This window comes from Mercenaria mercenaria, unplaced genomic scaffold, assembly GCF_021730395.1.
Source record: "Mercenaria mercenaria strain notata unplaced genomic scaffold, MADL_Memer_1 contig_2877, whole genome shotgun sequence".
NCBI lineage: Eukaryota > Metazoa > Mollusca > Bivalvia > Venerida > Veneridae > Mercenaria > Mercenaria mercenaria.
In genome coordinates, this window is record NW_026460964.1 from 37,321 (window position 1) to 51,264 (window position 13,944).

Here is a 13,944-nt window from a genome sequence, read left to right on the forward strand (position 1 = left end):
GGACCTCTACAAAATTGGTTCAAATCATGTCCCCCAGGGTCAAAATTGACCTCGCCCCTGGGGTTACTTGATTTACCATAGGAAAATCTTAAAAAACATTCTAAAAATAAACCATGTAGCATTGCCTAGTAGACTTCTACAAAATTTGTTCAAATCATGACCCCGTGGTCAAACTGACCCCACCCCATGGGGTTACTTGATTGTACATAGAGAAATCTTCATAAATTTGCTAAAAATAAACCAGAAGGCCTAGACCCTAGATATATTGATATGTAACATTGCCTAGTAGACTTTTACAAACTTTGTTCAAATCATGACCCCCAGGGTAAAATTGGCCCCGCCCAAGGGATTACTTGATTGGAAAATCTTCCAAAATTTTTCTAAAAATCATCAGTTTGACATTTGAAACATGTAGCTCATATTACTCAGGTGAGCGATCCAGGGTCATCATGACCCTCTTGTTTTATATAGATCTACACAGTTTATTTTAAGTCGATAATGAAGGAAGTTCTACAACTTATATTAATCACTCTCAACAGCTCATTCCTGATGGAATCCATCGCCACGAGGGTATGAATGAGGCCAGTTTCCCTTTTTAATTCCGAGCACCAAGCAAGGGAGATACTGGTACCATTTTCACGTCTTCACATCTTTGGTAGGACGCGGTGGGATCGAACCCACGACCTCCCGCACTTGAAGTGGACCCTAGGCTCTCGAGGCGCTGATATAATTCCTTCGCATCTAAAAGTCCCAGTCCGTGACTCTAGTTACCTCCCCTGATGGAAAAATGGCATCTTTATGATGTTAATTCCGTATGAAGCAAAATACAAGAAAACCGTACATTAAGTGATATTCTTTATTTGTTTTACTTTTTATGTGTACAAGTATCACAGACAACTGTAAATAAATTAAGAAACTTTCCCTACACAAGATATACAAATATGGTATAGATCTATACAATATAAATAGATGGTAGGCCTATATACAAGAGTGTAAATATATAATTTTTCATCCTCCAATGTAGGTAAAAATGGGTAGATTCTATATTTATCGCATACCCGAAATAATATGGCTGCACTATCATCAGTTTTCCATGTTTGTAAAGACTACACAAATACGAATAACACAAGTAAGTATATAAAACACTGCACTTTGATATCTAGCTTCCTTCTCTATGACAACCCCATCGAATAAAGCTAAGAATCATGTGGTGTTTTTTCTCATCTGTCAATAAGTATTTTACAAACTCTTATCGCACACGTTTTCCATTGCAAGGCACATATCTGCTGGTGGTCAACATATATGTGGCTTTACTTGCTTATACACTTCATTATAGTGTATCTACAAAATGCTTAATACACTGCAAAGTAATCAGAAATCACAAGCATTCTGTGCTCATCATCGTTTTACACTAAGACTACACAAACATTAGAAATAAAACTAATAACTGTGTACTACATTTCCCTGTTGAAGTGCAAACCTAACACATTGAACACATGTAAAGGTAGCATTGGCCACGAAATTTATAGTCTTGATCAAGTTATTGCCACTTTTGCCATTCTCTTGAGCATTCTGCGTAGATTATTACACTGGTCCTCAAGTCTGTAGCATCGAGACACAGCATCTTTCTTCTGTTCCTCCACTCGCGACAGTGCGTCCATGAGGTCAGCATTCTCCTTGTATAGGTCCACTACCAAAGCATTCCTCTTCTCACTTGCCTCATACTGCAACAGTTAATTTATACATGTACATGAATTAACAATTACATCATTTGCAGTGAACTACAATAACAACTAACAGCACTGGACAAATTTTCATAAAAATTCACTGCTTCCATGAAGAAATGTACTAGAAGATGTACTAAGTTGACATCACTGCATGCCATTTACTGAATTTAACAGTTCATAGGCATTTTATAGTAAGGTAAGACCTCAACAATTGAGAGAAACTTAATTTACATAGAAAAGAACTATACAATTCCCAACAGCAAAATTTCGAAGTCATGACGTAATTGGAAGAAGAACTCTATAGGAAAATTTATGACACAGTTACTGAAATTACCAACCTGCTGCTTAAACTTGTCTATCTGACCATCAAGTATCTGCTGTAATGTCGTTAGTTTTCTCATCAGAGATTCCTTTTGTCCTTCTAAGCTCTTCACTTCCTCATGGTGCTTCTCACTTGTCTCTGATATACAAATATAAACGTAAGTATGTGCTAATGAAAACAAGAGCTGTCTGTTGACAGCACGCGCGACTATTAGAAGCACTGACAGAAGTATAGGTTCAAAATATTACCTGAGATTTTCAGACAAAAGAAAAGGAACAGATAAGACAAACAATGTACCTGCATAAATTTGTGGAATTGGATAAGTCTTGCACTATATGGCAATGTGTGACCATGTTGGTAAGCAAGTGTTCAAAGTTTCGAAGCCATATATCAAACAGTTAATAGAAAAAATATCAAATGGTATGCGAAACCTAACTAATTTCTATGTCAAAATAAGGGCCATAACTGAGCTATAAGTCCTTGTCCTAGGTAAGTAGACTATGAAGGTAAACAAGTGGTCAAAGTTTCAAAGCCATATGACAAACAGGTTAGGCAAAATACAGACTGGTACTAAATCTTAACTGATTTCCAAGTCCAAAAAGGGCCATAATTTAGCCAAATAGCTGACAGAGTTATGTACTCTTGACTACAGATTGGAATCATGATGATAAACAAGTGTTCAAAGTTTCAAAGCCACATGTCAAATAGCTTTGACAAAACGTTGACTTGTATGAAACTGAACCAATTTTCAAGTCCAAAAAGGGCCATAATTCAGCCAAAATAGTTGACAGAGTTATGTACTCTTGCCTACAAATATAAATTATGATGATAAACAATTGTTCAAACTTTCAAAGCCACATGTCAAATAGTTTTGACAAAACATGGACTTGTACAGAAACTGAACCAATTTCCAAGTCCAAAAAGGGCCATAATTCAGCCAAACTAGTTGACAGAGTTATATACTCTTGCTTACAGATGAAAATCATGATGATAAAACATGGACATGTACAAAAACTGTACCAATTTCAAAGTCCAAAAAGGGCCATAATTCAGCCAAAATAGTTGACAGAGTTATATACTCTTGCCTACAGATGAAAATCATGATGATAAACAAGTGTTCAAAGTTTCAAAGCCATATGTCAAATAGTTTTGACAAAACATGGACTTGTACAGAAACTGAACCAATTTCCAAGTCAAAAAAGGACCATAATTCAGCCAAAATAGTTGACAGAATTATGTACTCTTGCCTACAAATATAAATCATGATGATAAACAAATGTTCAAACTTTCAAAGTCACACGTCAAATAGTTTTCACAAAACATGGACATATACAAAAATTGTACCAATTTCAAATCCAACAAGAGTGCAAGAATGTCACAATATACGCCCATCACAGCAAATTTCTTTACTCTAGCACCTGTATTTGCAAATGGAATTTTTATTTTGTGGTTGTTTAGTAATAACTAAGTGTTTTGTTTTTCTAAGTCTACAAAAAAACTCCTTACCAGGTAGAGATACCTTAAAATACACCTAAAATTGGAAAGTAACATCTATGTTGTACCACAGAAAAGTGGTCTTGGTTTTTCCCTATGGTCAATTATAAAAAAGTTACAATATAAGTTATTTATAGTAACAACTAAGGGAAGTTAATCTTAAAAAAAAAAAAAAAAAAAAAAAAAAAAAAAAAAAAAAAAATCAAAAACAAAAAATTGTAAGTCCTCACAAAAATCTTTACCAGGTAGAGACTGGTCAAAATACACCTCAAAATTCGATGTAGGATGCATGTTGTACTACAGAAAAGTGGTCTCGATTTTTCCCTACGACTAGTAATGAAAAAGTTACAAAATAAGCTATTTATAGTAACAACAAAGGGAAGTAATTCTAAGGAAGGGAACTGCGCATGACACTTTGTCTCATGATGGTGTATAATTGTGTCAAGTTACATCAAAATCCCTCTATGCATGAAGAAGAAATGCTTCTGACAAAGTCATTCTTGTATCTGACCTTTGGCCTCTAAGTGTGACCTTGACCTTAGACCTAGGGACCTGGTTCTTGCGCATGACACTACGTCTCGTGGTGGTGAACATTTGTGCCAAGTTATATCAAAATCCCTCTATGCATGAAGAAGAAATGCTCCGGACAAGGTTTTCATTCTTGTATCCTTTGACCTCTAAGTGTGACCTTGACCTTAGACCTAGAGACCTGGTTCTTGGGCATGACATTCTGCCTCATGGTGGTGAACATTTGTGCCAAGTTATATCAAAATCCCTCTATACATGAAGAAGAAATGCTCCGGACAAAGTTTTCATTCTTGTATCCTTTGACCTCTAAGTGTGACCTTGACCTTAGACCTAGGGACCTGGTTCTTGCGCATGACACTCCTTCTCATGATGATGAACAATTGTGCCAACTTTCATCAAAATCCCTCTATGCATGAAGAAGATATGCTCCGGACAAAGTCATTCTTGAATTTGAACTTTGACCTCTAAGTGTGACCTTGACCTTAGACCTAGGGACCTGGTTCTTGCGCATGACACTCCGTCTCATGATGGTGAACAACTGTGCCAAGTTTCATCAAAATCCCTTCATGCATGTAGAAGATATGCTCCGGACAAGGTCTGTGGACGCCGCCCGCCCGCCAGGGGCGTTCCCATAATACGTCCCGTTTTTCAAACGGGCGTATAAAAAGGGCCATAATTCAGCCAAAATAGTTGACAGAGTTATGTACTCTTGCCTACATATGGAAATCATGATGATAAACAAGTGTTCAAAGATTCAAAGCCATATATCAAATAGTTTTGACAAAACACGGACTTGTACGAAAACTGAACCAATTTCCAAGTCAAACAAGGGTGCCAGAATGTCACAATATACACCCATCACAGCAAATTTCTTTACTCTAGCACCTGTATTTGCAAATGGAATTTTAATTTTGTGGTTGTTTAGTAATCACTGTAAGTCTTTTGTTTTTCTAAGTCCACAAAAAAACACCTTACCAGGTAGAGATACCTTAAAATACACCAAAAATTGGAAAGTAACATCTATGTTGTACCACAGAAAAGTGGTCTTGGTTTTTCCCTACGGTCAATTATAAAAAAGTTAAAGTTACAATATAAGTTATTTATAGTAACAAATAAGGGAAGTTAATCTTAAAAAAAAAACAAAAAAAAGACAAGGAGCTGCGTTCAATAAACGCTTGATGCCCCAGGTGGCATCCTTGTCGATACAAAGCAACCTAAGTCCAAAACGAGGTCAAGGTCAAACTGAGGTCAGGTGATGTTTGAAGATGAGGAATGGTCACAGGTTACATCTGTATTAGTATCAATTCATTCTTGTAAGCGGTATTAATGCTAGACGAAACGGTCCCATTTGGTTAACCAAGGGATGGCCCATATAAAGCAACCTAAGTCCAAAATGAGGTCAAGGTCAAACTGAGGTCAGGTGATGTTTGAAGATGAGGAATGGTCACAGGTTACATCTGTATTAGTATCAATTCATTCTTGTAAGCGGTATTGATGCTAGACGAAACGGTCCCATTTGGTTAACCAAGAGATGGCCCATATAAAGCAACCCAAGTCCAAAATGAGGTCAAGGTCAAGGTCAAACTGAGGTCAGGTGATTGTCTGAAGATGAGGAATGGTCACAGGTTACATCTGCATTAGTATCAAGTCATTCTAGTAAGGGGTATTGATGCTAGACGGAACGGTCCCATTTGGTTAACCTCGTATGGACGGACGAACGGACGGACAGGACGATCACTATATGCCTCCCCCATCAGTAGATGCCGGGGGCATAAAAATCAAAACAAAAATTGCAAGTCCACACAAAAATTTTTACCAGGTAGAGATTGGTCAAAATACACCTCAAAATTCGATGTAGCATGCATGTTGTACTACAGAAAAGTGGTCTCAATTTTTCCCTACGACTAGAAATGAAAAAGTTACAATATAAGCTATTTATAGTAACAACAAAGGGAAGTAATTCTAAAGAAGGGAACTGCGCATGACACTTCGTCTCATGATGGTGTATAATTGTGCCAAGTTACATCAAAATCCCTCCATGCATGAAAAAGAAATGCTTCGGACAAAGTCATTCTTGTATCTGACCTTTGGCCTCTGTGACCTTGACCTTAGACCTAGGGACCTGGTTTTTGCGCATGACACTCCGCCTCGTGGTGATGAACATTTGTGCCAAGTTATATCAAAATCCCTCTATGCATGAAGAAGAAATGCTCCGGACAAGGTTTTCATTCTTGTATCCTTTGACCTCTAAGTGTGACCTTGACCTTAGACCTAGGGACCTGGTTCTTGCGCCTGACACTCCGTCTCATGATGATGAACAATTGTGCTGACTTTCATCAAAATCCCTCCATGCATGAAGAAGATATGCTCCGGACAAAGTCATTCTTGAATTTGACCTTTGACCTCTAAGTGTGACCTTGACCTTAGATCTAGGGACCTGGTTCTTATGCATGACACTCCGTCTCATGATGGTGAACAACTGTGCCAAATTTTATCAAAATCCATCCATGCATGTAGAAGATATGCTCCGGACAAAGTCTGTGGACGCCCCCCACCCACCCGCCAGCCCATCCGCCCACCAGGGGCGTTCCCATAATACGTCCCGTTTTTCAAACGGGCGTATAAAAAGGACCATAATTCAGCCAAAATAGTTGACAGAGTTAGGTACTCTTGCATACAAATATAAATCATGACGATAAACAATTGTTTAAACTTTCAAAATCACATGTCAAATAGTTTTGACAAAACATGGACTTGTACAAAAATGGTACCAATTTCAAAGTCCAACAAGAGTGCCAGAATGTCACAATACCTCCGCCCCCCCCCACCCCCCGCCCACAAAAAAATAATTGTATGTCCACACAAAAATCCTTACCAGGTAGAGATAGGTCAAAATACACCTCAGAATTGGATGTAACATGCATGTTGTACTACAGATAGTGGTCTCGATTTTTCCCTACGACTAGTAATGAAAAAGTTACAATACAAGCTATTTATAGTAACAACAAAGGGAAGTAATTCTAAAGAAGGGACCTGCGAATGACACGTTTATTTGGTGAGCATGCGCACTCGTAATTACTACCGGGAGAAGTTTCAGCCAATCCATGTTCGCCACTATTTGGCACGCCGAATTGAAATTTCAAACAATATGTAAGCAAGGTAGTTGCTAACGATGGATAAAGGCGATATTCCATGATTGCGATTAATAAAGATTTATTTCTGTTATTCGATGTTAATAAATTTACCTGAAGAAATAATAATATTCCTCATAAGTCGGTATCGATATGAAAGGACGCGGTCACGCTTTTCACGGACGATTTTGATTGGTTCGCTACATTTTGTCGCGAAACGACGCTGATTGGCTGAAACGTTTTACCTGTAATGTAACCAAACCACAAATATCGGCGAAATGTGCCAGAGGTTCATCCGGGGAACAACGGTAGACCTCTGGTATGCGAGAATGCGTAAGTGTGACCTTGACCTTAGACCTAGGGACCTGGTTCTTGTGCAAGACAGTCCATCTCGTGGTGATAAACATTTGTGCCGAGTTATATCAAAATCCCTCCATACATGGAGAAGAAATGCTCCAGACAAAGTTTTCATTCTTGTATCCTTTGACCTCTAAGTGTGACCTTGACCTTAGACCTAGGGACCTGGTTCTTGCGCATGACACTTCGTCTCATGATGGTGAACAATTGTGCCAAGTTATATCAAAATCCCTCCATGCATGAAGAAGATATGCTCCAGACAAAGTCATTCTTGAATTTGACCTTTGATCTCTAAGTGTGACCTTGACCTTAAACCTAGGGACCTGGTTCTAGCGCAGGACACTCCGTCTCATGATGGTGAACAACTGTGCCAAGTTTCATCAAAATCCCTCCATGCATGAAGAAGATATGCTCCGGACAAAGTCATTCTTGAATTTGACCTTTGACCTCTAAGTGTGACCTTGACCTTAGACCTAGGGACCTGGTTCTTGCGCATGACACTCCGTCTCATCATGGTGAACAACTGTGCCAAGTTTTATTAAAATCCCTCCATGCATGAAGAAGATATGCTCCGGACAATGTCTGTGGATGCCTGCCCCCCACCCCGGGCGTTCCCATAATACTTCCCGTTTTTCAAACGGGCGTATAAAAAGGGCCATAATTCAGCTAAATAGTTGACAGAGTTATGTACTCTTCCCTACAGATAGAGACTGTTATATTAAACAAGTCATAAAAGGTTCAAAGCCATATGTCAAACACTTTACACAAAATGTGAACAGGTACAAAAAACTTAACCAAGATTTCTAAGTTAAAAGGGGCCATAACTCAGCCAAAATTCTTGATGGAGTTATGTACTCTTGCCTAAAACTGGACATGGTGATGGTAAACAAGTATTGAAAGTTTCAAGGCTTTATCTCAAAAGACTTTGTCAAAAAGTGGACTGGTATGAAAAACTTAACCAAAGTGTGACACCAATGCCGACGCTGTGTTGAGTAGGATAGCTCTACCTAGTCTTCGAATAGTCGAGTTTTAAACATTTAGTCCGAGACCTTTTTCAGTTTCACACTTTTTCTATTGTTTTTTTGGGGGGTTTTTGTGCTAGTTTGCACAATAGTCTGGACATTAGCTTGAAGAAACTGAAAATAATTTCTGAGCATTTTTTTAATTACTGATACTTTGATATATAAAGTTCTGCCTAACATGTCAAACTACTGGATACAATTCTTAGTGCCCTGAAGAAAGCAAGAAAACACCACGAGGTAGAAAACACTCAAACAAGAGGGCCATGATGGCCCTATACATCGCTCACCAGAGTTGATCTGGCCTACTGACCTAGTTTTTGACCCTACATGATCAAGAGTTGAACTTGACCTTTAGATCATCAAGACAAACATTCTGACTAAATTTCATAAAGATTTTGTTACAACTGTGGCCTCTAGAGTGTTCATAAGCTTTTCCTTTGATTTGAACGGTGACTTAGTTTTTGAACCCACATGACCCAGATTTGAACTTGACCTATAGATTATCAAAACAAACATTCTGACTAATTCCCAGTTTCAAACTTAAATTGTGGTCTCTAGAGTGTTCAAAAGAATTTCCTTTGATCTGGCCTAGTGACCTAGTTTTTGACCCCACATGACCCAGATTCAAACTTGACCTAGAAATGATTAAGACAAACATTCTGACCCAGTTTCATAAAGATTGAGTCACAAACGTGGCCTCTAAAATGTTCACAAGCTATTTCTTTGATCTGATGTACTGACCTAGTTTTTGACCCCACATGACCCAGTTTCGAACTTGACCTAGAGATCATCAAGATTAACGTTCTGACCATGTTTCATAAAAATTGTGTCAAAAATGTGGTCTCTAGAGTGTTCACAATCTTTTTCATTGATCTGACCTACTGACCTAGTTTCTGACCCCACATGACCCAGTTTCGAACTTGATCTAGAGATCATCAAGACAAACATTCTGACCAAGTTCCATAAAGATTGGGTCAAAAATGTGGTCTCTAGAGTGTTCACAAGCTTTTCCTTTGATCTGACCTACTGACCTAGTTTTTGATCTCACATGACCCAGTTTCAAACCTGACCTAGAGATCATCAAGACTTACATTCTGACTAAGTTTCATAAAGATTGGGTCACAAATGTGGTCTCTAGAGTGTTCACAAGCTTTTCCTTTGTTCTGACCTATGACCTAGTTTTTGACCCACATGACCCAGTTTCGAACTTGACCTACAGATCATCAAGACAAACATTCTGACCAAGTTTCATAAAGATTGGGTCAAAAATGTGGTTTCTAAAGTGTTCACAAGGCAAATGTTGACGGGCGGCGCAAGACGGACGATGCACGCCGGACAATGACTGGCCACAATAGCTCACCTTGAGCACTTTGTGCTCTGATGAGCTTAAAATTACTAGATTTCAAAAATTATAACAGGTGAAATTGTTTGACAAGTGTGTCCTTTTCATAATAAACTTCTTTAAAGCATGTCCTGGGAAAGCCCTTATTTCTAAATTTATTCATGTTAGATAATCAAACCTTTTAGTAAATCTTTGTTTTGTTTTTTACTGAACCTAAAGCAGTTTAATATATCAATGGTTAAGAATATGAAATATACCTTTGAACACTTTAGTTGAGGTTTCTTCCTTATTTTTCAGCAGTTCCTGTAGATCTCTGAGTGACCTCTGGTTGTCTACAAGGTCGATCTGTAACTTGGTATATTTCTGTAGATCTACCATGTTACTAGACTGCTCCTTCCACTGTTGTAGCTCCCGGATATGTTGAGACTGACTCACTGAGAAGTTTGTTGTTGCTTCCAGAAGCTGTAAAATAAGATATTGCTGTTAGACATTTTAGGAAGCATGATCACTTTGTAATGGTTTTAGTTAGCCATGAAGGTATAAAAGCGGGTTAGATTAAACAGTATCTTTCCAACTTAACCAGTAGATGGAAATCCAAGGGATTTCAAATTTGCAAACTACAGCATTCTCCATATAATCCTGAAACTAAACAATGCAAAAGGTTCTTTCTAGGATAACTTCATATATAACTATTTAGAAAAGCATTCTCAACAAATTTAAGGCTGTGATAGGTACTACTAGAAGCCCACTTGACAGCTGCCAAGGCAATGACATTATGACACTAAAAGTTCTTAAAAAGCTATGACAATGTAATTAACTCTGTGGTAGCAACATACACTTTTCAGCAAAGGAGATTTCATTGATCCATTGATTCTATATCAATCTATAACCACTGTCTAAGGCTCCATTACATGTGAAGTTTCAGGTACTACGGTAATATGAATTTATTTATATGTAATATACATACCTTGTCACTGATTTTCTGTAACTGTGCCTCCAACTGTTTCTTCTCATCAAGAACTGATGTAAATCTACCCTGTAAATGTAAACATATTTTCAAAAACTTGAAAATTTATTATAATATTGTAAATAAATATGAATAAAAAATAATTTTGACAGACTCTGATGATAGTTTTGTTTATATAAAGTTTTTTCCAAAGTCTCATTCATCATTAAGGTACACAGGGACTTAGTATAATGGAGGGCAAAAGCAGGCACAGGCACATCAAGAACCATTAAAAAGAAGATAACCAAAGTTCAATTACATGAACCCAGAAGACACTTACGTATTTGTATCTCCAAACATTCTATTTGAATTTCATATTACATGAACGTTTCAAGTTTACAGAAAGTTCAAACTATTATTACAGGTTTTCAACAAAACTGCATTGAAATATTAGTGCCAATATTCACAACAACATGTTGCTGATTTAATCCCCTTATAGCTCTGTAGCAATGACTGAAATGATAACAGATACAGCAAGTCTTTCTCTTTTTAATTTTCCTTAATTTTTCAACAAGCATATCAAATTTTATCTCATTTTCAAGTTTTGACATCCTTAAAAGGTCTGCCATTAAAGTTGTATTATCAACTAAATGTTTAAAGAAGCAGATGTTTAAGATATAAGGAGTATAATTAGGATGAAAAACTGCTACAAAATAACCTTATCCTCATGTTCCTCTTTCTGTGCTGTACTGGCCTTATTCAACTGTTCCTTCAAGGATTTCGCAAGATGTGATACCTTGTCTCGCTCCTTGCATACATCCTCATACTTTTTCTATAGGAAATAAGAAAATATAATTAATTTTGATGTGTGTAATTACTGAACAATGCTTCTCCTTTTGTGAGATAAATGGTGTCAGTTTTCTTTGCCTGATCTGGATTATGTGTTTAATACAGTTTTCAAAAACATTTCAGTTACATCATGGCGACCAGTCAGCCTAACCCGTGTTCCTAGATTCCATACCACCACTGACCTATTCACTGCAAGTGAAAACTTCCCCTAATGTCAATGAATCAAATGATTTACTTCAAATATATTGTCTTCTGTTAATTTGTTTTGGAATGGTGTGTGTTACAAGGAAATTAAAATCACAACCTATCAACTGTTTTTGAGTAGTAGTTATTTGCCCTGAATATTGGTCAAACTGGGGCTAACCAAATTATATAAAATGCTGAGTTTCAAATAATTGTGCCACCTGTGTACTCAGTGTGTAACCTCTTAAATATTGAAAAATTTAACAACTTACATGTTTCATGGGTGCAGTTTTAAAAGCATACATGACCTATGTAATATACAACAAGAAGTTAAATAAATAGAAGAATTGATGATTTAAGGGGACGCATACTTTGAAATTAGAAAAAAGTGGGTGGGGTATGATAAAATTTACCTGCAAAAAAGTACAAGGTTTTGGTACATGAAATGCATACTGTTTCAACTATTATAAGTACACAAAGGATTGCTCACTAAAATAAGAATGAGAAAACTGAAACAAGAATGTTATTGTTGAATTACATAAGACTTATTGTGTACATTCAAAGTCAACAATTAAGACTTTTTGGTGCGAAAATAATAGTGCTTCACCTTGTCCAAACATTTATCAATGTCCTACAGATTCTAATTTAAAGAAAGAATGTGAAATATGGTCACTGTCTTGCTTTTCATTTCGCATATGTAAGCTAAAACACATTATTTAGTTTGTTTACAAAGTAGTGCATAAGAAAAGATACGGTGCTCAAGGAATGCCACAATCCAAAACTAAAAGAGTATATTCCCCTTAATACATTAAACATTTATCGTTACAGAAGTCTAGTGGCTTACAATAAGGGCCTAGAAATGTTGACATTATTAATTTTTAACTTGGTATTCATGAACTACAATGCACTTAAATATCAAAACACATTCAACAAACTTTTGAAAATGTATTGTCTTAAAAATCCCTAAAATAAGGTATGAAATTTGGTTGAGAGGTCCAATCAATGTGTATATGTGCAAAAGTAACATTCTAATCTTGTTCACAAAAGTTACTAATACACAGCAGGCATGTCAATGATCAAAACTGGATGAATATACAGTTATCCTCACTTTAATGTCATTTATAATTTGTCCTTGAATTCTCCACCATACTTTTCATAACTTTGTTTGCACGAGTTGCACGAGAATGCTGTCATTCACGTAAAAAAATGGGGACAAATAAGTTGTAAATGCAATATCATCTAAACGTAATTAATGGATTATGCAGTTCAAGATAAACTTTATCTCATAACGTAACGAACATGTATAATGTTGTAACAACAACTTTACTTACACTGATTTAAGTAGCAGTCGGTTTATAAGTGACTTTATTGATTCATTTTGTGTCTTGTTATTGTTGTCAAAAAGTATAACGGAAGTGCCTCACAACTGAAGCGGAAACCAGTTTGATGCGCAAAGTAGTCCAATGTAAGTAATATTTTTTGACAAATGTCCACAGAAATTAATAATTTTCTAATATTAAAGACGAATATCTGAATAGGATTCATTGTTTGATAAGAAATGATAATCATCAACATGTTTTTTTTAAAAATCGTACACGTGCTGACACCTAAGTTGTCTATCTTGTTTATTACAGTTACCTTTCGTCCAGCGTAGTAATACATTTGCAGTGAATCGCCGAGAAGTCGTGGGAAAATTAAAAACCATGTAAATAAAGTAAAATTAACCACCTTTTCAAGATGAATTTCAAGTGATCGCCATTATGCATTTAACCCGCCTGACCTGTGTAGCATCTTAGATATCTGTTCTAAGGTATTCATTGTGTACAATGTCATGTTATGCCTTTGCAATGCTAATCCCACCCTGATTTTTTTTGTTTACATTTTTATCAATGAGAAATATGGCGTCCATCCCGAGCTGAAATGACGTGGCGTTAAATTTTTACATGTTTAAGCAAACCTGTTGTGTTAGAAAGAAAATCTCATCCCTTCAACATTATTTGGAACACTGTTATTGTAAAAAACCTGTTTTTTCCTTATACAAAA

The 13,944-nt window shown here is 36.7% G+C and overlaps 1 protein-coding gene across 2 annotated transcripts in view; it reads right to left on the reverse strand.

Moving 5' to 3' along the window:
* Positions 1 to 848: 848 nt before the first annotated feature.
* LOC128552529 (myosin-9-like) overlaps positions 849 to 13,944 on the reverse strand; it is a gene marked incomplete at its 5' end in the record, with an annotated part of 34,438 nt that continues 21,342 nt past the window's right edge. For both annotated transcript variants that reach the window (XM_053533576.1, XM_053533575.1), the window contains 5 exon segments: positions 849 to 1,724; positions 2,066 to 2,187; positions 10,181 to 10,385; positions 10,891 to 10,959; positions 11,588 to 11,701. In XM_053533576.1, the coding sequence (XP_053389551.1) occupies positions 1,536 to 1,724; positions 2,066 to 2,187; positions 10,181 to 10,385; positions 10,891 to 10,959; positions 11,588 to 11,701 (699 nt within the window).